The sequence below is a fragment of the Chionomys nivalis genome, chromosome 1, assembly GCF_950005125.1.
Source record: "Chionomys nivalis chromosome 1, mChiNiv1.1, whole genome shotgun sequence".
Classification (NCBI taxonomy): Eukaryota; Metazoa; Chordata; class Mammalia; order Rodentia; family Cricetidae; genus Chionomys; species Chionomys nivalis.
The window spans coordinates 125,278,991-125,302,442 of record NC_080086.1 but is presented as its reverse complement, the minus strand read 5'-3'; the positions used below and the strand labels follow the sequence as shown (position 1 = coordinate 125,302,442).

At 44.3% G+C, this 23,452-nt stretch overlaps 1 protein-coding gene across 1 annotated transcript in view; it reads left to right on the top strand.

The window, feature by feature from the left end:
• Positions 1–23,086, top strand: part of Tmem178a (transmembrane protein 178A) — a 57,610-nt gene extending 34,524 nt beyond the window's left edge. Inside the window, exons 2-4 of the mRNA XM_057777316.1 lie at positions 7,782–7,895; positions 11,228–11,365; positions 22,461–23,086. Of these exons, the coding sequence (XP_057633299.1) occupies positions 7,782–7,895; positions 11,228–11,365; positions 22,461–22,702 (494 nt within the window). The 3' untranslated portion in view covers positions 22,703–23,086. The remainder of the gene's footprint in view (positions 1–7,781; positions 7,896–11,227; positions 11,366–22,460) is intronic.
• Positions 23,087–23,452: the final 366 nt, after the last annotated feature.

The following is a 23,452-nucleotide window of genomic DNA, read 5'->3' as shown; positions in this document are numbered from 1 at the left end:
CCAAGGGATCGCGACCCACAGGTTGAGAGCCACTGGTCCAGGAGTTTGTAAGTTCAGGGGGACATCAGTAACACCGCTGAACCCAGGCACTATTCAGACAGCGTCCGATTTGACTTTACTGACCTCTCTAAGGGCCATGTGTTGTGACCAGTGGTGACTGCTGGCCTGTCTTCAGCATGGAAAGGAAAAACACCCCAGCTCGGGCTAAGCATCATCTGAGCTGCTGCCTGTATTCAGTTCCACCTGAGGCTCAGGGGAAGAAATCAGAGGGTGGGGTGTGGTTCTTTGCTCGGCCTCCTCTTTAAGGATGTCCCCTGTCACACACCTTGCTTTCTCAGAGCTGGGGAGAAAGGAGAGGACTCTTGTGGGTTTTGTTCTCTTGTGAGAGAAGGAGGGAAAAGAGAAGGCAGGCTGAGGAAAACATTAGCTAGGCCTGAAATCTCTCACGAGCCACACAAAATCATATCCTCTTTAGCCTCAAATCCTAAATGCCCACCAAGTCCCTCACCATGATGGTTCTGAGAAGCTGGGAGTCCCTGGTCTTTTGTTGTTGATAGTAGGTTTTTGTTGTTGTTTGTTTGTTTTTGACAGGGTCACACTATGCAGCTCTGTCTGGCTGGTCTAGAAACTTCTATGAGCAAACTAGACCAAACTGGTCGCCAACTCAAGATGCTAGAATGGAAGGCCTCGGTCACCACACCCAGCTCTTTTTTTGGCCTTTACTGTAGACACAATGTAATAGCAGCCCTAAAGGCGCTTTAGACTTGAGTCGGCATGCCCGTGGCCACTTGCCACCCCAACCTAAAGGACTTCCTTCGCTTTTACCTGGGATTGTGTTATTCTTCTTTGGTCACTTGCTGTGCTGAGTTAATTTCTAAACTCTTCACCATTCTGCACCCCTCTTCTCTCTCCGCCATGATGACCGTCAGCCACACGAGATGTTGAGCACATGATGAACCTCATCTAGGAGGAGATGTGCTGTAGAGAGCAAAAAGCACAGCGAGTCTGAAGACTTACTCACCAAAAATCACGTCAAAATAACATTAAAGTTTTTCAAGGAAAAATGTTCAAAGTATTGATTATGTGTTTAAAATACTAAATGTGGCTGGGAATGGACTTCAGTTGGTAGGTGTTTACCTAGTATTCACAAAGTGCTGGGCCAGATTCCTTGGATCATGTAAAACTAGGCATGATCTAGCATGCTGGTCATTCTAGCACTCGAGAGATGGAAACAGGAGGGTCAGAAGTTCAAGATCACCCTCCGTTACATAAGAAGTTCTGCTTGAGCTTGTGCTGTATGAGACCTTGTGTGTGTGTGTTTGTGTGTATATGTATGTGTAATATTTATATGTTTATATATATATATAATATCAAAGTTAAAGTCCTCAGTTTACTTTCTAATATGATTATTAGGAAATTTGAAATGGTACAGGACTTGCATTGTGTTTCCCCAGGGTGTTGGTGATTTACCGCTTCTGCTTGTACTTCCTTTCGGTTTGCAGGCCGGGAGGGTTTGCCCTCCAGACTGTATTTTCAGCTGGCTGTGGCTCTCAAAGTCAGTAGAAGCCACTGAGCTTAGGGCTGCACTTGATAAAGGAAGCGACGAGAGAAACGTTTCTTTCATCTTCTTAGCACCCGCTCGGCTCTTAGAAGAAATCTCTCCGACCAAAACACGGCTGCTGCTCTGCCTTGTGACCCTAGGGTCGACCTCCCCCTTTAAACTGGGATGTGTGCTGACAGAGCCTGTGTGAAACAAAGAGTCCTTTGCTCTCTGTTCACGGACCGCTTACAGAATTCCAAGTTGTCCTTGGATGTTTTAGGAACAGTGTACTCTGCCCCAACCTGTCAGCAAGAGAGTCTGAGGTTTTGGAGGTATTGCTGATGCCGTACCCTTTCAGGGCTGTCGTTGACACTGTCACATTCTGACAGTGAAGCCATATCCTATGTGCACAAGGAAGTTGAGTCAGGAACAGAAGTTGGCTCCTGGCCTATCAGGAAAGAACAAAGGCAGAAGAGTCAAGGAGCGAGCAGAGGAGACAGCTGGGATTTTCATCTCTCCCAGGCAGGGGCCTGGAGGGCCACTAGGTGTCGGGGCAGATTGAAGGTGAGAGTTGTAGAGGTGGGAGCGTCACGAAAGCAGGCACAGCACTGTCATGGGATACTCATTAGAAGGACAGAGGCGGCCTCCAGGAATCATCTCCAGGTAACTGTAAGTGAGGTAGCACTGGAGAGATTTGGGTGAAGAGGAAGCCACTCATACATTCCTGGGGTGTGATACCTACGCTGGACAATGAAACACTAGTCTCATGCACTGAGGGACTGGGGAGATTTTCCTCATCTTTTGGTTGTCAAAATTTGAAAGTCGGCATATTGGCAGAACATTAAAGCCATGTAATGAATATGCGCAAATCACTTTATTTCTACATAGATACACATGTATAATGGTAAATAAAACACTCGCAGCCACCGTTTAAAGCAACATAGAGTAGCGACACGCACCTGTAAAAACACTCATACGTACAAATAAAAGTGCATAAATCTTTTTTTAAAAGCAATATAACTTCATGATACTGTAAAAGGCAGGAAGATGCAGAAAAAAATCCCAGGTATCAGCTGGGCGATGGTGATGCAAGCCTTTAATCTCAACCCATGGGAGGCAGAGGCAGGTGGATTTCTGTGTTTGAGGCCAGCCTGGTCTACAGAGTAAGTTCTAGGACAGCCAAGGCTACACAGAGAAACCCTGTCTCAAGAAAAAAAAAATAGAAAAAAAAATCTCAGAAATTTTCAAGTTCCATTTGACTCATTTTTTATTTTTATTTTTATGTTTTGCCTGTGTGTATGTCTGTGCACCATGTGTGTGCTTGGTGTCCTCAGAGGCCAGGAGAGGGCATCAGATCTTCTGGAACTGGATTTACTGATAGTTGTGGGTCACTATGTAGGTGCTGGGAATCAAACTTAGGTCCTCTATAAGAGCAGCCAGTCAGACACTATAAATGATTACGTAGCAGATTAATCCAGCAGTGGCACACGTGTGGCCTGAGGTCTAAGAGAAGGACTGACAAGGAGGTCTGTCCTCAGTCTCTTCAGCAATCACAGTGACAGGGATGGAGAGGAAAACAGGAACCAATGATTGGGTCATTGCCCAGGCAACGACTACAGGGTTCCACTTATCCCTTTGTACACGTGGGTTAATCTGTGATGGGCATTTAGGGTATAGCCTCCTGGTATGTGACAGTGGTTCTGTCTAATGAATATGAGCACGTGCCAAGAGATGACTCATGGCCCAGCGTGGACGCTTATGGGGTACTTACTTTAGCCCAGAGCCCAGGCTAAGTCGCGGGCAAGGCTTTGCTTTCCCCGTAATAAAACTATGAAATATTTGCTGTCATGTCGCCACTTTTACAGGGGAGGGAATTTAGACACAGGTTAAATGATTCACTAAATTAAATTAGCACAGTTGTAATTCAAACCCATGTCCTGCCCAGCTTCAAAGCCCGAATAACGTCTCAGTGTTGATTAACCATGATTTTTATAGCATCTCGTGCTTGTCATGTTTCTCCCTTATTTAACCTCTGGTATGGGTCTCTGTGACTCAGCCTGGAACTAATTCATCTGTCAGCATCAGAGATGGTAACAATTCAGCAGGTCAAAGGCTCCGCTCCTCACCAGGACAACGTATTTACTTATATATCTTATTCTGTGGTTTGTAGCATCATTAAAGTGACTCTACTTGGCCCTGTAAGAAGCTAATTAATCACCAAATATAGACCACGACTTGTTCTTTTCAGTCCTCTGCATGCTTCTTCCCCTCATTGTGTGATGCCATCTGGTGCTATGAGCTCATGCTTTTTGTGTCCCTTTGCAGAGCACCAGATTCCTCCTTCCTGAGCCCAGCAAGCAGGGTTGATTTCAGAGTTTGCTTGTGTGGCTTCAGAAGCCCTGGAATCTAACGCCTCCTTGTGGACTTTGCCAGTATCGTTCCTTGCCTTTGCCATAGGGGATGTCTGTCTTTATCCTCCTCCATGTAGACTGTACATGAATAGCTGTACCGATCTGCTTTCCTTTTTTTAACCTTAAGGCCTTATGATGGAAGAGCTTTGGTAAGCCGTTGAGCACCAGCGGGTCTTTTTCTGTGCCATTTTTGTTAGCGTAATGCACGGGCTGTGGAAGCCAAACCTTAATAATTAAACTTACTCGGACAAATCTGTTTGACTTTGTGCTGTGGCAGCGGAAAGGACTTAAGAGAAGGACATCAGAGGTCTTATGGCTGCTCTCTCATCCCGCCTTTGCTCACACCTTCTCTTCTAATTCTGTCGAAGTCTAGAGTCTCTTTTTCCTCAGGAAGTGGAGCACTGGGAACATAGGACATTTTTCTTATACACTAAGCTTGGGGTGTCAGGGCTTCACCACCAGACCCGTAACCTTTGAGACCTTTGAGGGCTGCTTGTAGATCTGGTCCCTTTCTTTGCTGCCTTCTGATGCCGCCTTCGGCATCCTTGGTGATTAAGTTTAGACTTACATCCCAGGAGAAGGAACTGCATCTGATGATGTATCTGGTGCTTTCCTCTTTTCTGATTCCAGCAGAGCACCCAGCTGCCTGCCTTCTTGCTGCGCTTGACCTCCTAGGGTCCTGCCTGCCTACTGCCGGAGGGCAAAGGAGGGCCGGTCCTGGGAATGTTTACAGTGGTTTAAGGAAGCATGTGGTCTCCTAAGTGCAGAAGTTGTTTTAAAGCCAGTCTCTGTGAGTCTGAAAAAGCTATTGATTTTTCCTCCAATTCTGTACCTGTTCTCCAGCATGAAACAGCTTCCAAGAGATGCAGGTGGGAAAAGCCAGGGATGCAGCCACATAGCCAGTCTAATCTCCTAATAACATGTGTAGACAGGTGTAGAAAATACACAGACAGAACCATCCACCACGAAGCAGCTTTCTCTCCAAACGTGCTCATGTCGGTACTAAGTTGGAAAAATCGATTTTTCATATCGAATCGACCATATATTTTAGAATAATAACAACTGTAGAAATCTGTAGAATTAGCATGAGTTTCTAAAAGTTAAAGAATCCGAGTTTCTAAAAGCTAAAGAATTCAGTTTGTCTAACAGCATACACATTGAAACTTGCTTACTGCCTTGTATGGGGGCCTCAGGCTAATTATTTAGCCTCTGTGTGTCAGACTTTTTCTATCTATTGGAAATATACCTGGGTTCATTGGTGACTATCAGTTGGATTCTTTTTGCGTGCATATGTGTGTGGACTGTGGAATGCGTGTGTCTTTCGCTGTGTGGGTGCTAGTGCATGTGCGTGTGTGTAGAAGCCAAAGGTTGATGTTGGGTGTCATAATTATTCTCCACTCTAGGCACCGAGGCAGAGCACCTCACTTGAACCCAGAGCTCGCCTTTTCCAATAGTTCAGCTAGCCAGCTTGCACTGGGGATCCCCTCTCCCTGCTTCCCATGTGGGATTGCAGATGGCCACTGTACCCAGCCAGTATTTATGTAGGCGTTAAGCAGCTGCCCCAATTATCATGCTTACGGGGCAAGCCCTTGACCTGCTGAGCCACCTCCCCAACCCCTCAAGCGAGTTTTTGTCCAGTGGTTTTTCTGTGTGCCTAGAATGATCAGATCATTTCTATAGTCTGTTCAGTATATGTGGAATGCTGCATGAACTGAATTTTGTATAGTAAGCCAATTTGTATTCCTGAGAGATATCTCATTTGGTCATGATGCATGACTTTCTAAAATGTTGCCAAACTGAGATTGCCAGGATTGGGAAGGATTTTGCATAAAAATTATTAAAGAATGTTACATATTTTCCTGGGACTGGGGAGTTGACTCACATGGTAAGTACTGGTAAGGGTATGAGGACCCAATTTTGATCTGCAGAACCCATGCTTTCTGCTTTTTTGTTTTACAATAAAAATAAAAAAGAGCTGGGTGGGATAGTGCAGGCTGGGATAGGGAAGGTGGTGATGGTGAAGGCTGGGATGGTGCAGGCTGGGATAGGGAAGGTGGTGATGGTGAAGGTTGTGATGATGAAGGTGGTGATGGTGCAGGCTGGGATGGTGAAGGCTGGGATGGTGCAGGTTGAGATCCCAGCACTTGGAACGTGGAACCAGCTTGGTCCCTGGAGACTTGTAGGCTGGTCAGTCTAGCTAGTCGATTTAGTGAGTTCCAGGCCAGTGAGAGGACCTGTGTGTGTGTGTGTGTGTGTGTGTGAGAGAGAGAGAGAGAGAGAGAGAGAGAGAGAGAGAGAGAGAGAGAGAGAAGATGAGAGAGGGAGAGGAGAGAGGAGTGGAGGGAGGGAGAGAGGGAGGAAAGGAAGAAATGAAGACAGAAGGAAGGAAGTAGGTAGCACCCGAGGAGTCTCACCCAAGGCTGATCTCACACACACGTGCACACATATGTACTGATGTTTGCACCCACACATAGACACACATAGCTTCCTTTCTTGTGATGTATTGGTTTATGAAGAGCTAGGAGGCATTTTCTCCACTTCCATTTGATTTTTTTTTTTTTTTAAACTTTTACGAGTCTGAGAATTGCTGATTCTTCTTTAAGCATTTGGTAAAACTCACCAGCTGTCTTGGGCTTTTCCTTACAGGGCATGTTTTACCAAGTTAATTACAAACTCCCTTCTTTTTCTTATTATAGATATAGTCAGATTAGATTGCCTATTGCCTCGAGTTAGCCTTTGAGTGTGTGTCTTCCTAGGAATTTCTTTTGTCCAATCTAGTATTAGTGTTTGGCAGATCTCTCCAGTATGTATTTCTGTAAGATTAACCTCCTTTCACTATCTGATTTCTTTCTTTTTTCTTCCTGGGTGCCTCGCCACTAGAGATTAATTTGTATCTATGAGGATTCTCCAGTGAACAGCTGCTCGGGTTAAAGGGCTGTCATACACTCATGATGCTTTTAAAGTCACTTTAATGAGATGTGTTTATTCAAACAACTGGCCATGATGACTGAGCTGAGAGAAGTATATTTTGTTTGTTGCTGCGTTTTAGGAGAAGAACAATACTGTTCGTAGGATTCAAAAGACTTTAGGAGAACAGACACATAAAGTCATTAATGAACGCATTGGGCAGGAGGATGAGGAAGAGGGCTGAAGATAACCCAATAGCTACACAAGACCATATCAAAAGGGGGACTGGCCATGCCACCAGATGAGGGGAAGCAAGGAATTCCTCTTCCATCAAGGCTAAAGTCTTCCTCAAGTTCCATAGTTCAAGTCTGTAACGTTAAGGAACGACTCAAGCTGCTGGAGGACTAAACAGACTTTCGTTTGACAATTGTAGCTGTGCCCTAAACCACCATGTAGAAGCTGACTATGGGAAAAAGTCTTCTAGTTTCCAAATAACACATATACTAATGAATTGAAGCTTAATTGAGAGTTTGAGACTAGATCAAATTTAGAAAAGGCATTTAAATGTTAATTCAAAACTCCAGGATAGATTTCTTCAACCATTTCCCCCTTGAATAGCTTTGTATTTAAGTCATACAAACTTATTCAGTATTGAAAGGCATCATAGCTATATACGTATATATTTAAATATATGTATATATACACACTCATAAAAATGCATTTAAATGGAATGTGATCTTAAAATCTATTTTAAGGTTTTGTATTCTGCTGCCATGAGTTGCCTCTGTCAGTGACAGCAATCAAGAGATTCCTTACCCTTTTCCCATTCATTCCCTGGTTTAGGATAAATTATTCTGCCTTGGGCTCCAGAATTCTATTACAAATGAAAAGGCTAGCAAACCGCATTTCTTATTTCTTTCAAGGAATTGCACAGCGCTGCACAGCTATCAAGTACCACTTTTCTCAGCCAATCCGCTTAAGAAACATTCCTTTCAATTTAACCAAGACAATCCAGCAAGATGAATGGCACCTGCTCCGTAAGTATTTCTGGGGAAGGATTAGCCAAAAAAAATTCCCCGCCTCCCTCTTAAGTTTGGGTTGACAGCTGTTTGTCCTATGTACCCTCTGGTTCTAGCCAAACTTGGTCAGACACTCCAACTGTCAGTTTGCTCTGCTGTGAACACAGCCTGTTTACAATTCAAGTGTGAGAGCAATCAGGTGTGACGCTCTATATGACAGGGCTGTGTGCCTGTCTGCCTGCGTGGCATTGCTAACTAACATCAGGTGACTGAAACTTATTTTTTAAGTTGTATTTTTAATTATGTGCCCTTAGAAGCCAGACGCACTGCTGGATCTTGCTAAAGCTGGAGTTACAGGTGATTGTGAGCCACCCAACATGGGTGCTGGGAACCAAGCTCAGGTTATCTTCAAGAGCAATCTTCCTAGCCCATCTCATTTTTTCCCCCAAGTCATTGTGTATAAGGACTTACCCTAGACATTATACCTTCACTGCTCTTGTTTTTTCTTTACATAATACTTATTTTAGCTGCTGTGTTTAGCTCAGAACATTGTATTTTTGCTGAAGATTGTCTCTTATCTCTACTCAGTGGAAAGAACTGCTCTTCTTCACTGTCATGGAAATGTGAAAGTCTAGATAAGAACATGCGATATGAAACTAAAAAGGGTGGATATTTACCCGGAAGCTGTTGATTCTAGCTGGCTAGTGGTGGGTGGCACTGAGTTCTGCCCACTGTGCCCTGAGTCAGAAGTCAGCATTGCCGTTTTTTCCAGTGAGCAAGCCATGAAGAGGGCTGTGGTCATGTTGCTTAGTGGAGAAAGCCACTGTGGACGCTGCCTAAGTAAATCTCCCTGTAGAGCAAAAAGCTCTGTCCCAAACCTCACGGCAAACGTAGAGGCTCAACTTTAGGACTTAGAAAGTCACTGGATAAAAGCTAGGCAGTGGTGCATGCCTTTAATTCCAGCATTTAGAAGCAGAGGCAGGCGGATCAGTGGGTTCAAGACCAGCCTGGTCCATAGAGTGAGTTCCAGGATGAGCAAGGCTTCACAGAAACCCTGTCTCAAAAAAACAAAAGCAAAAGTCATTGGATAAAACATGGCTTATTTTCTGAGAGCACGATAAACTTCTTGGAAGTCCTTTCTTGCTGGCAAATTTGAATAAGCACTCATGGTAGTCCCATCCAGTCTCACTGAGTGGTCTTCCTTCCTAACTCCTTATGAGCAGCCTTGAAGGTTTTTGTCTCAGGGGTCTGTGGAGACCAGTCTCATTTTTACTGATTTTGACCAGATAAAAAAAATTACAGGTTTCTGCAAAGTACCTCATCTCTTTAACTCTCCAAGTTTGGGCCTCCTTACCCAGCAAGGCAACAAATGATTTGAGCGTCAGCCTTGGGGGAGTTTCTAAGAGAAAGATGTTTTCAGTGCACACAATGCCTGACTGTGCCTAAGAAGCCACGGTTGGTGATCTGTGCCACGTTTCCCAGTGAGGACTCCACCATGGCTGGAGCTGATTGCAGGCCACTGTAGGTTATGCCCCACCTTTGTGTTCTGTAATAGTTGCAGAAGACAGGTTTTGCACATCACAGGGCCTTGGGATGCTGTAGCAAATGACTGAGCTATTATTAGCCTCTCTCCACACATGTGGCCATCTCCAAATTCTTTGTACCCGTGTAACACTAAATTCAGCATATTTAAATTGTTACTCTCCATAACCCCTTATTTTATGATGTATATTTTCTCTTTGGAAGGAGGGAAAAGCCCTGTTTTAATTCAGATTAAAAGATTTAAAAGCTCTGAGGTGGAAATAAGGACTCCCTTTGAAGAAATAGGGAAACCAAGCTGGGCAGGGGAGATGCACACCTTTAATTCCAGCACTCAGGAGGCAGAAGAAGGTAGATCTCTGTGAGTTTGAGACCAGCCTAGTCTACTGAGCAAGTTTCAGGATAGTCAAGGCTACACAGAAACACCCTGTCTCAAAACAAAATAACAAAAGCCCAAAACAACCAACCAACCAACCAACCAACTAAAAAAACCAAGAAATAGGGAAACCTGCATGTGGCTAAGATGCTATGGCCAAGATTGGAAGTTACTGTAGCCAGTCTTCCCTTCCCATAGTGCCCCTGGGATGCTTCCACAGCAGCAGAGAAACCTTGCTATGTGTGGAGATCTACTGCAGGGCATTTTGTTCAGACTTGTTGCCTGGCCTTGGGGGCAGCAGGTGTGTGCAATGGGAACACTGGTTTTAAGATGCATGGTAGACTTCAAACATCTAGGTAAGAGCTCTTTTCGTTTGTGTTTTTCCTAACAAAGACAGGAGCAGAAGCAGGAAAGACAGAAAGAAACAATGTTAAAGTAAAACAACCAGAAGGCTGGCAACCTGAATGTTGCAAGTGGAAGACACCGTGGTATATAGAGCAGCTGGTTCTCCATCTTCCTAATGCTGCCACCTTTCAATGTTCCTCGTGGTGTGGTGGCCCCCTACGAAAAAATTATTTTTGTTTCTATTTTATAACTATGATATTGCTATTGTTATGCGTTATAATGTAAATATGCAGGATCTCTGATATGTGACCCTCAAATGGGAGGTGACCCACAGGTTGGGAACAGCAGATACAGATGTTATCAGTGAGGCGTACAGTGGAGACTTGTCCCGTGGGCATAGTCTCTCTTTAGCCTGGGCAAATAGGTGAACTGTTGCTCTGTCCCATGCGGTATTGTCCCTTTATAGCCTGGTAAACAGGCGCTCCGCTTGTGAGATCGGGAGGGTGTTTGTGAGCAGCTAGCTGTCTCGATTGTGCACCGTAGGCTCCTGCTTCCTTCTCCACGGTGCCTTCACCCTTCTCACAGTCTCTTAAACACGTGTCGGAAATAGACAGGAGTAGCTACAAATGAAAAATACAAAACTAATTGGCCACTGGGATGCTCAGACAAAATCCTCTTTTAGTACAAGCTTGGCTTCTAGGCTCTTCCTTCCAAAGAGGGAGAAGCCAGGTTAATAACAGCCGTTGTGCTGTGCTGACCTTCCTCTGGGTTGTTCTTTGACGGCTGAGAATGTGTTTCTTGAATCCTCCTCACCCACTTAACTGCGGATCTTGTTTGTCACTCACGTTTATCCTGGGGTTGTCCCCTCCTCTGTTCTGTAGTTGTAACTGAGTTCATGGACACAGAGGGGTACACAGATATTGGTTTACTCATCCCAGGTTGAGAAGCCCCCAAATCCTCCACCCTGCAGGCCCCACGCCTGCCTGTCTAGCTTTGTCTCACAATATATGGAACTCTCTGTCCTGTAGTTTTCAGTCATTTTCCTGACTCTGCCTCCGATTTTGATGGTCTGTTTCTGTTTTGAGATTAGATCTAAGAAGAATAACCGCTGGCTTCCTGGGCATGGCGGTGGCTGTCCTGCTGTGTGGCTGCATCGTGGCCACTGTCAGCTTCTTCTGGGAAGAAAGCCTGACCCAACACGTGGCTGGACTCCTGTTCCTCATGACAGGTATACTGTACACTGTCGACTTACTCTCTGTGGCCCAGGATTCAGTGTGGTCATATCACTATTAATTATGTCTTTACCAGTGAGAAGAGAGCAAGCAGAAGATGCTCCTTTAGCTTTCAGAGGAAATACAGTTTAAAGCGAGCAGTACACAAAGTGCATTGCCTTTTTTCCCACAGTGGTGCTGATATTTTCTGTCTCATGGTCTAATTCTATGCCTTGAATTCTGGCTTGGGCTCTTGACAAAGATGGGCCACTTTTTCTCAGGATCACTCAAAGAGAGGAAGGTCAGCAGCTGCAAAGGTTCCCTCACCATCCATGGACCTGAGATGGTGACCTTGGCCTTACTGTTGGAGGACTTCCTGTGTTCTTGGTCTTAGAGACACAGCCTCTCTAGCAGGCAATGCCACTGCCCATTTTTATTGTGGAGAGATGTAAGAAGTGATTTGTGATAGCAATATAAGCAGGGAAGAAGGTGAGCAGTGTGCGGTCTAGTTGGGTGATGCTGAGGCGACAGTTTCTGGGTTGAGTTGTGAGAAGCCAGAAGTTGGGAGAGAACTGTGGGCTAAGGAAGCCACCAGGCCCGGACTCTGGGCAAGAGTTGGGTGAGTGTGTTGTGAGCAATAGGGGAAGGAGAGATACCACACAAAGCAGGAGCCAAATCGTTAGAGATCCCTTAATGACAGGAAGAGCATGAATTTGAAGTGAAGGTGATGGAAACCACTAGAAGGTTTCACGGAAGGATGGCTTTACTTAAAGCATAAGGGGTGTGGAGACATGGCTAGGGTTTTTTGGTTAACAAGTGAAGGACATTTTTGTGTAAAAGGGAGGTGGAAGTTGGGTCAGTGGTTAGCGGAAGGTGGCTACAGAGAAGAAATGGTTTCCTTTTCAGCCTTCACAGGAAGTGACGTGTGACTAATGAGAGAATGCCAAATTAAGTCTCACCAAATCGACCCAGCAGAGGAACCATCACTATTCTAGATGACCATTTTCACTCCCGGGGTTTTGGTACTTAAGTGACCACGATGTGATTTTTTTCCCAGTACTTCCCTCTGTTATAGGTGATTTATCAAAGCTGTGTTTTGGCAGCAGCATGCCCCCAGGACCGATGCTATCTGGTTCTCCACTCTATTAGCATATGCTAAGTGTACTAACCAGTGGGGTTCATCATGGTATTTTCCTACACTTTGCATTTCGCTCAGAGCCAACAGACGACGGGTGCTTTCGTTTCTAGCATGCTTACCTCATGGCCTTTGACATGACAAACAGTTCTCCTTCCTTTTTACTCCGCCCCACTGGTTTTCCATGCAGTGGTGTGGCCTTGTCTGTGGACTGTCATAAACACCGCCAACAAAATGACCAGACAAACCACAAACTCTATATAGTCCTGAACAGAAAGCCAAGTTAGCTCTCCCAGGTTTAGAAGGTTATCTAGTGATGTAATTCAGGAAGGCTTGAAGCTGGTTCCTAAGTTTGGAAGGAGGATTTGAACCCTTAAAGCCAGACTCTGGGTCTATGTCTATGAGCAGGCCAGACAAAGTGACCAAATTGTTTAAAGATTCTGCTAAGCCTTGACTGGGGATTTGTAGTCAACAAAAATCAACTCCTTTTCTCTCCTCTTTGTTAGCTGCACCCCAAATTTTTTGGTTTCTAGCCAGAATGCATCAAGGCGGTGCGGTTTGCTTCCCCTCAGCGCTGCTTTGTTGTTTGTTCTTCAGACAGGGTCTTGCTGTGCAGCCCTGGATAGCCTGGAACTTGCTGGCTTTGAACTCGCAGCTGCCCCGCTGTCCTCTGAGTCTATACTTTATATTATTGCAGCTATACATTATAATGCCTGGCCGCTTCCCCCAAACTCTTGAAAGGCCCCACGCCAAAAGTTCCAGAAGCATTATTTCTTTTAAAGGCCATCTTTACTATGCATGAGTAACTAAGATGTACAGAATACGAAGCAGCCGTAACTACTGAAACAAATCCCAAGGCCACACACGCCAGGTCTCATGGTTCCGGGGAGGCCAAGGAGATGGTTGTTCCAGGAAGGAATGTGAAAACCCAGTGTCTTGAAGTGGCTGGCAGTTTTCAGGGTGTTGTGTTCTTCTGTCGCTTGAAGAGGGATGTAGGGAGGTTCCTTTTTGTTGATACAAACAGTACCTCCATATTCCTTCCAGGACACCAAGGTAGTGGTTAATCCAGGTGGCTGAAGCCCCTTCTCAGGTAATGGCAGGCAATGAAGAGTTAAAAGAATTGATTTTAATTAAGCAGGCTGTCTAAAGCAGCTCTAGACAGCAGCCCTCCCACAGATTCTTGACGCTAAACTTAGCCCCTCTAATACGCTGGCGTCTTCATTCTCTGCCTGAACTGATTAGCTGGCCCTTCAGTGGGAACCCCAGTGATGTGACAACCGAGCTGTTGAAATGAGGGGCATAGAACAACCTTCCTCTTTCAACCACGCTGCCCACGGACCAGCCTTGGCGAACTGCAGACGGAGCGACTGCTTCCAGACGATCAGCTTGCATCTGAGAGCTGGGCTGCAACCCCATATGCCTGACCCCTACTCTCCAGCCTTGCAAGGGTTCCCAGAGAAGGACTTGGGGTGTCACGTTAGACCTATGATATCACATGCTCTGAAGTTACATGCTCCGGCACAGTGACGTACACAGAGGACTGAGCCAGCGAGACCCTCTTTTTCTAGCTTTGAGCTCCTGCCTGTTGCTAGAGTGTCCTGTTTTCAATGAAGTGCGAACGAGTATTCTGTCCACATTAAATGATGAATGAATGAAACTTCTGGGTTGCTGAGATTGCTGACTCAGCAAAGTGACTCTGCATCCCCCCCCCCAACAGCATGAGGGCCTCAATTTAATCCTCAGAACCCACATTATATATAACTCTGAATGTGGTGGTGTGTGCTTGTCATCTCAGTGGTGGGGAGGCGAAGATTGGAGGGTTTCCAGGTGTAGCTGACCAGCCCTAGCCACGCCTGCTTGGTGAGCTCCAAGCCAATGAGCATCCTTGTCTCAAAGAAGGGAGAGAAAGTTCCTCAGGGTTGTCCTAAGACCTTCATGAACATGTGTACACACTCAAACACATACATTAGACACATGCAAAACCAACCAAACAAAAATGAATAAATGAAGCATTCTATTGGATAACAGTAGTAATTAATATAGCTGCCATTGTTACCATTAGAGAGTTAATTTGTTCAATATTTTCAGTTTTAGTCTAGTTTTTATCTGTTATAGAATTTTAATCTGTCTTTTATTGCATTCGTGTGTGTGTGTGTGTGTGTGTGTGTGGTGTGCTGCCCTGTGCTTGTGGAGGTCAGAGAACATCTTGTGGGATTCAGTTCTCTCCTCCATTGTGTGGCTTCCCAGGTTGGAACTCAGGGCTGGGCAAACACCTTCCTTCATCTGCTGAAACCTCACCCTGATATATATATATGATATAATATATATGTTTATATATATATATCATATATATATTTATACACATACATATACTGGAAGTCTTCTCCAAAGCTCTTGTGTTCTATTTTCCTCCTGGGTGTGGGTCTCAGGATCATCTGTACCCATTGTCCTTCAAAGACTGAACCCTTCTGAAAGAGCGCACATAGCATGTCTTGTGACACCCCATGCTGACTGCAGAGAAAAGGGCAGAGTGAAGGCAGCCCCCTCAAAACATCAGGAGCAGCCAGCACCCACCCTGGCCTGACTCTTCTTTGCTTCAATACATCTAAGTAAAAGGGGTCTGAGTCTAGAATGATCGAAGCTATCCATCAACTACAACCCTAAACCACAGACACTTGATATATTATCTGAAACCCTGGGGACTAAATGGGTTTTAAAATTCAAGACCTAAATATTTTATTTTCGTAAAAGGCACATGTGTTATGTGTTATCTAACATGTCAGCAAGGTCTGGGGCATTGTTGGAAAATCAAATACATTAACATTTTTGCAACAAAATGTATGGATTTTCACACTAAGCAGGAGCAGTGAGGGTTGTCAGCCTTACGGGCTGGGCAGACTTTGCCTCTAAAGGAAATGGATGCAATATTGCAGAAAAAGATTAGATTTTTTTTTTTAAAGGAATTGGAGATTGTGGATCTCTTCATTGTGTTTGTTTACTTATTTTTTTTTATGAGTTTTGTCTGCCTCTACTATGCCTGCCACATCATTTAGCTGAGAGGACAGAGGTGAGGCTTTCTGAGTTAATCTATGTGAAAAGGAGCAAGTCTTTTTTTGCTGAAAGGGCAGAAAGACCAGAATGAAGGGCAGGCTATCTTCTGAAGGCATATGGAAAAGAAAATCGATGTTTATGCCTCTGGGTGTTGTAGTCGGCTGTTTATCAAGCAGGCTAAGCATAGGGAAGCAACTCCTACTCTTGAGCCTTTTAAGCACTTCGAAAGAGGGAGATTAAAAAAGAATGGGCCTGGTTAGCCCAGTTACATCTTCCAAGCTGGCCATGGGCACCTCCGAGGTTTTAGGGCAAGAAACTGGGCTGATGATCTGGGACAGTGGCGTGAATTTATTTGCTGTCCTGATCTGAAAATATCCCTTCCAGTCCTGATCTTCTGTGATGTCATGATGTGCTCTAATTAAGAATATCGGCAGAAAACCCTTTAATATTTTATAAGAGAAGTAGCTGCATATGTGGGTTGTCAGGAAAGCGGTAATTATTCACGCTTTGAAGATACACCCAGACGTAGCCAGGAGCATGCTCAGGACAGGGGACCTCTCTCTCCCAGGGCCACTAGCTGGGCTGGAAGAATGAGCTTTCCGGGGGAGAAAAGAGGGGAAGGGAAAGCTGGAGGGGAGAGTGGAGAGCTAAGCTCTCTCCGTATGGATCCTCAAGGTAGACCTTAGTGTTTTTGAATGTTTGCATACAGAAACACCTCTCTTTGTACCTGGTATGAACTAGGCCGCTGCTGACAAGAATGAGGTATTATCTGAAGTAACTTGATGAGTAGGCAGTTCCTTCATGGGACAATTTGGTACGAACTACTTTTTTTTTTTTAATATTTATTTATTTATTATGTATACAATATTCTGTCTGTGTGTATGCCTGCAGGCCACAAGAGGGCACCAGACCTCATTACAGATGGCTGTGAGCCACCATGTGGTTGCTGGGAATTGAACTCAGAACCTTCGGAAGAGCAGTCAGTGCTCTTTACTGCTGAGCCATCTCTCCAGCCCCCGAACTACTTTTTTTTTTAAGTTTTTTTTTTTTTTTTTTTTTTTAAGATTTAGTTGCATTGTGTGTGTCTGAGTGGTTTTCCCTGCATGTGTATTTGTGTAGAATGTGCATGCAGTGCCCAAGGAGACCAGAAGAGGGCACTGGATCACCTGAAACTGGAGTTACAGATAGTGTGAGCCAACATGTGGGGGCCAGGATTCAAACCTTGATCCTCCAAGACCAGCAAGTGCTCCTAACCACTGAGTCATCTTATTAGTCCCTGTGAATTACTTCTTAAAAGGGTATCAACCAGCTAATTGTAGAGTCCAGTTTTGTTTGGCAGGCTTTCTTGATTCTATGAGCCTGTTAGCCAATATGTAGAAGCTACAGATAATCCAAGAAGTATCTACTACCTTTGCTTTCAATGCACATCGGGAAGTGGTAGAATGCTTTGGGTCCCAGAGCTTCTATGTGATCCTCTAGATAACATAAAACTACCTCTCATCTAAGCAGAACTAGGTCTGGGACATAAGACCTGTAAAATAAATAGAAGTATATTCTGTTTAATTCGCAGACCCATCACAGTCAATACTAAGGGTTAAGTTGAATTTTCCACAGTTTATATGTTGGCTCTCCAGCCCTCAGGATCTCCAAGTGTGACTTAACTTGGAAACAAGGACTTTAAAGAAAACCTCGCATGAAATTAGGGCAACATGTTGTGTCATAAGCCTGTGGAGATGGTGCTAGTCTTCGAGAAGGGAGAGCTTTGAATATTTACACGTGAAGATGTGAGGTGAAGGCAGCTGTGTCCAAGGGAAGGTGGTTTCAGAGGCAAGCCATTTATACCGATGCCTTGAACCTAGATTCACAGCCTCTGGAATTCTGAGAAAACAGCTGTTTTCTGTTCCCTGTCTCTCTGCCTGTAGTACATTGCTACAGTAGCCCTATCACGGTCATACATATGAACACAGTAAGAGCTTCTAGGAAAGCTGGCCTAAACTATAGATCTGGCTGCAGCAGGCATGCTTTTGTAATTTAAAACAAGTTTTTTTTTTTTCTGATATGATGAAGTTTAGGATTATGTGTTTATTTGTTTGTTTTGAGACAGGATTTCTCTATGTAGCCCTGGCTGTCCTGAGACTCACTCTGTAGACCAGACTGGCCTTGAACTCACAAAGACCCACCTGCTTCTGTCTCTGAAGTACTGGGATTAAAGGGATGCTATACCCAGGTGGATTCTTTTTTTTAAATATCTTTCATGGGACAATCTTCTTTTCACAAGATCTTGTAAAAGTTTGTCTTCCTTCAGTACATGCCCTTGTACGACCATGAATAAGCCCTTCCATGGAACCAAGAACATCTCTAGCCACTAGTCCCTTGCAGACTTCCTCAGGATGCGAGGGTCCGGATGGAATGGCTCTTCTTATTCATCTCTTCTTGGTTTCTTGTCCCATTTAGAACAACCCCAAGAGGTTTCATAGGAGGGAGGACAGCACTGGAGGCCATAGGGGCATTGTGGGAAGAGGGAAGGGCAGACAGGGGACAGCTGAGTGGACCAGTGGACCTGCCCTCCCTGACACCATGCCAGCGAAGCAAGGAGATAGAATTGCATCAGTTTGATGAGTATCTCTTCCCAAAAAAGGACCCCAGTGGCAGGGAGAAGCATGAGGTGTTTCATGGTAAAATAAACACAGGTAAGGAAGGGGGAAAAAGCCAGAGAAAGGGACAATCAAATATGTAAGATGTGTTAGCATCTGTGGCTGTGACAAAATCCCTTTTCCATTGAAAAGGAAGAAAGGTTTGGTTTGGTTTTGGGATTCATGGTCTTGGAGTCTTCAGTCCATGGTCTCTTAGCCCCATTGCTTTGGGCCCATAGACAGAATAATCCTATGGGGTTCCAGTAGCCCCTTTGAGGATCCCCCACTGTGACCTAATTTCCTTCTACCAGTTTCCCATCTGCCAAAGATTCCACTGTCTCCCAGTCATGCTCACTGTGAAATACATTAAGAGAGTGGTCGGAAAGAGGCCGACGCAATTACCTGCCTTTCCCCAATTGGCCACTCTATTTATTATTATATTTAGCAGTTGGTGCTGTGACCTGGAAGAACAGGCTAACTCTAACCTCTCTTGCCCTTCCCCCCACTGTCTTTGCTTTCCTCCGGACTTTTTGGCTCATGGGGTAATTATGCGTCAGCTTCCTTTCTCAGACCCACCACTGACATACAATTATTATTATTATATATAACACTCACAGACTGACAAACAAGATAGACTCATGGCCTTTGATGGACATCTAGATCCAAGAGTGAGGGCAGAAGCTAGAAAGTATGCCAAAATTGTCTCTATTTTGCTCCCAGGAGGGGTACAGATTAAGCTGTAGGGAGCATCAGGCCCTGGCATATTGGGCAAGAAAAGAAATCCAGTTAGATACCCTCCACACAGTGTCCATGCGGTCTGTTCTCACCAAGGGCCCGGGAAACACATCCTTTTTCAGGATACGAGGCTGAGAGAAACCTTTGCCCTGACCATGTTTTCAGATTAGCGTCCTTTCTTATTCAGCATGAACCCAGGGTGTGATAGTAAAATGTATCACACCAAAAGCAGCTTCATGGAGTTCTTGGTGGAAAGAGTGCTCGGAAAAAAATCAACATTTTAGATAAAATCAAAGGGATTTTATTCAGAAAGCAATGTAAGCTGCTGCATTTTTTAAAGCTTATTAGTTTCCTAACAGTAATATAGCCACAGAGAGGTCTTAGGGAATATACTATTCTGTGTCTTATTTGGGATTAGCAGAATTATGAGCGTTTTAAGGGACTTGCGTTGGCAAGCCCCTGTTTTACACAAAGGCCCGAGGGAAGGCGAGGCAATATCGGGGTCACACGGAGCCGAGACTACAATGAATATTTCTTGCAGCCCAGCCCAATGCGTTTTACATCAAAGGATGCTTGGAAAGTCTGAGTTTGAACTCAAGCTTTCAGAGGTCGTTAACATCATGCTCCTTGTAAAAACGCTGGCTTTTAGGCAGTCAGCTGTATGCAGACTTCTGAGTGCTGGGTGAAGCTGTTTCCCTGGGAAGAGGTCATTACGGTTTACCTGTTGATTTTCCAGAGATCAGTTTTCCCCAACAGCCTTATTGTTCTAGTATCAGCATGCCTTTAGGGTCTTGTTGTTCACAAACATGGATTTTGTTGTCGGTGCAGTCGTGTGGACAGATGTAAGGGCATTTGCTCTTCACCGGGTTTGGCAAAAGCAGGGCATACTCTTTTAAATGGTCTTTTCCTTGATGAAAGAATGGTTTCCGTCCACGTTTCCCTATTGGACAACTCGGGTGATATGTCTGCTGCTAAAATCAAACAAGCAAAAATACAAAAGCAGGGCAGAACTTGGTGGTGGTTGCATACGCCTTTAGTCCCAGTACATGAGAGGCAGAGATAGGCAGATTTCTGAGTTTGAGGCCAGTCAGCTTGGACTACAGAGTGAGTTCCAGGACAGCTAGGGTTACACAGAGATACCCCATTTCTAGAACAAACAAACAAACAAAAACAGGGCAGAGCAGAAAGAAGTCAGATGATATTACTACTTTATCCCTTTCAGAAAAACAAAATCATTTATTTCTGAGCTTAGAAAACCAGACAAAAAGCAGGAAATACCAAATTATCTCAGAGTACTTTTATTTTGGATTATTTATTTTCCAAGTGCACATTTGGAAAAAGATTTAGATAATGTGCCTTTGCGTGATCCAAATGGAAGCAGACATCTAGAGCTTGTGAAACACCATTAGGATGTAGGGTGTCTTTGTTCCCTGTGAACTGCCACCTGCTCTGAGTTGGTTTCTCTGCTGCTGGCTTTGGTCTCCAAAGCTGCGGATTAAGACAGGGTAGAGTTTTTGCTTCCTTTTGCCTCTGACTTCTCAGTTCTAAAAGCTGTGCCTCGTGTATCCCCAAGGATAGGAAAGCCATTTCCCAGCAAACAGACGCCTCTTCTACTGCCCACAGCAATAATCCAGGGCATGATGAGAGACTGTGTGGTGGGACTTGGACGTTCTGACACTTGATTGAATGCCAGTTTCTGCTCTCATTTGCTCATGTAATTTCACAAACTCTGCAAACGCCCCATTCTCATCCTATGCCCACCTCCATAAAACATTCCTGAGGGTCTACATCCTCAGACTATCACATGGACACTAAGAAACACGTTTATAAGTGGGGTGTGTGTGTGTGTGTGCGTGCACGTGCGCGCCTGCATGTGAAGTTCAGGTGACAACCTCAGGTGACAATCTCTGAGTTGTGCTTTTTCGCAGTGTCCCTCACTAGCCCACTGAGCTAAGCTGACTGGCTAGTAAGCCCTAAGTCTATCAGCCTGTCTCCCCTTCTTAATGCTGTGATTATAAGTATGTGCCCCATGACTGCTTTTATGTGGATATAAGACCAAGACCTTCATGCTTGCAAGGCAAGAACTTTACCAAATGAGTCCTCGTTTTGTCTACCCAGCCCTGATTTTAATGTTCTTGAAGGACAATTGTATATATACATAATTGATATAAGGTAAAATATTATATATTAGTCACTCAAATTAATTACAATTTGTGTGATTGACGTGCCCGATAGCTTTACTAAGATTTTTATATCAATTCCAAATTCCTAGACATAATTTATATTATTTGGAAATATTCATTATTTTATTTTACTTTTTTAAAAAAATTGTTGAAGGCCTAGTGTGTGATAGATTCCGTATTTCACAAAAAGCATAGTCACTTCTAATAATTCATTTAATTTTTATAGGCAACATGATAAATATAATAATCCATTTTAAATGCTGAAGTGCAAAAGTTGCCTTGCTCCAATAAAACTGATGTGCACAAAAAAAGAAAAAGAGAAGAAAAGATGACTTTATATAATGATTGCAACTCTATGAAAATGTAGGTCTGGTATAGAGTAAAGGAAATGACAGCAGTATTGGTTTCGATTTGAGAGACTGTTAGATTCTGCTCCCCCCACCCCCACCCCCACCTCCCAAAAATCAGAAATCTTAAGAGAGGGGAATGTCACTTAGTTGATGGAGTGCTTGCCTCATATGCAGGAAGCCCTGGGTTCAGTCTCCAGCATTGCCTGAAGCCAAGTGTGATGGTACAAGCTGGCGATCCCAGCACCCAAGAGGTCGTGACAAAGGGTCAGACATGCAGGTTCATCCTCTGTGTGTTCCAAGAAGAATCTGGGCTAAATGAAACCCCTTCTCAGTGAAAACAAACAACACCACCAAACCACATGGCCTGGGAGATAGCTCCTGAGAACTAGGGGTTGTCCCCAGGACTGGCGAGACAGAGGTTTACAGCCCAGCCCAACCTTGGTTAAGCTCCAGGCTTAGGAGAGATGAGAGACTCTGTTTCAAAACAAAACAAAAAGAGTGGATCACACCTTAAGACTAGCACCTGAAATTACCCTCTGACCTCCATGTATAGCTGCACATGCATAGATACCAGCACATAACACTCACACACACACACAACAAAGACGAAAACAAAGACATTTGGGGGGGAGGGGCGTTCAAGACAGGATTTCTCTGTGTAACAGTCCTGGAACTAGCTCTGTAGACCATGCTGGCCTTGAACTCACAGAGATTCACCTGCCTCCCAAGTGCTGGGATCAAAAGTGTGTGCCACCACCACCCGGCCAAAGACCAGTTTTTTTTTTTTTTTCAAAACTATTTAAAAAAATAAGAACAAAACTAGACAAAACAAATCTGAGTGGCTCAGATTATCTGAATTTCCCCTTCTATTTGTCAATGCTTGTGGAATGAATTCGTTCAAGTAATAGAATTCCAGGTGTCCCTGGATTTGGAATGATCTGATTTTCCCTGAGCCTTGTCTGGCGTTTTTCTGGACACAAGCAAAAGCACAACCGATCGTTCTGTTCTCTTTGTATTCCTCCCAGGAATTTTCTGCACCATCTCGCTCTGCACGTACGCTGCCAGCATCTCCTATGATTTGAACCGGGTCCCGAAGCTAATTTACAGCCTGCCTCACGATGTGGAACACGGCTACAGCTGGTCTATCTTCTGTGCCTGGTGCAGTTTAGGCTTCATTGTGGCAGCTGGAGGTCTCTGCATCGCTTATCCGTTTATTAGCCAGACCAAGATTGCACATCTAAAGTCTGGCCGGGACTCCACGGTATAACTGTCTGTATGCGAGAAGGCCCAGCTACCGAGTGGGGTCAGTCACTCCTAAAGGGAGTGGAACTGAGTTCACACCAGGGTTCCAAGCACAAAGAGGTCTATTACATTCCAACCTGTTGCCTGCAGCCCTTTCCAGATGATTGATAGGAAATCATGCAGAACCTCCCAACCTTTCTGACGACAAGACTACTGTGGGTTCAAGTGCTTTAATGACTATTTATGCTTTGACTGTACGAAAGGAGGAACAGTGCCACGGGACATTTATAGGCATCAGAAAAGAGGAACGGTGATGGAAAAATTTCTACAATTTCCATTTATTTCAGAAAGTTTGTATATAATGATCTCCAGAGAGTCGTTTCTATTTGCAAAAGGATTCGTAACAAAACGACTATAATTTTCTTGTCACTGTATCAGGCTTGTTCGATTTTAATGCAGCATCTTCAGAAGGTGTCCTAATGGTGTCTCGTGTCAGCACCTGATATTTGTGCATTCTTTGTGGCTGTTTCTTGTCACCAGAGGATTCTTCTTCTTTTGCCTTATTATTACTTTTAATGAATTGAAGTCAACGCGCTGTCTTTGTACTGGATTCAAATGCATAAGAACAATAGAACGGTTGTGTAAGAACTGATCCGGAACACTATGCAGTATCGTTTGAAGTCTTGTCTGTTGTTTGGCTTTGTGTCTTTTTATGTTAACTGGGTTTCTGCATTAAATGACTGCCCCCTTGTTATTTTAGGTGTGTTTTTTCTCT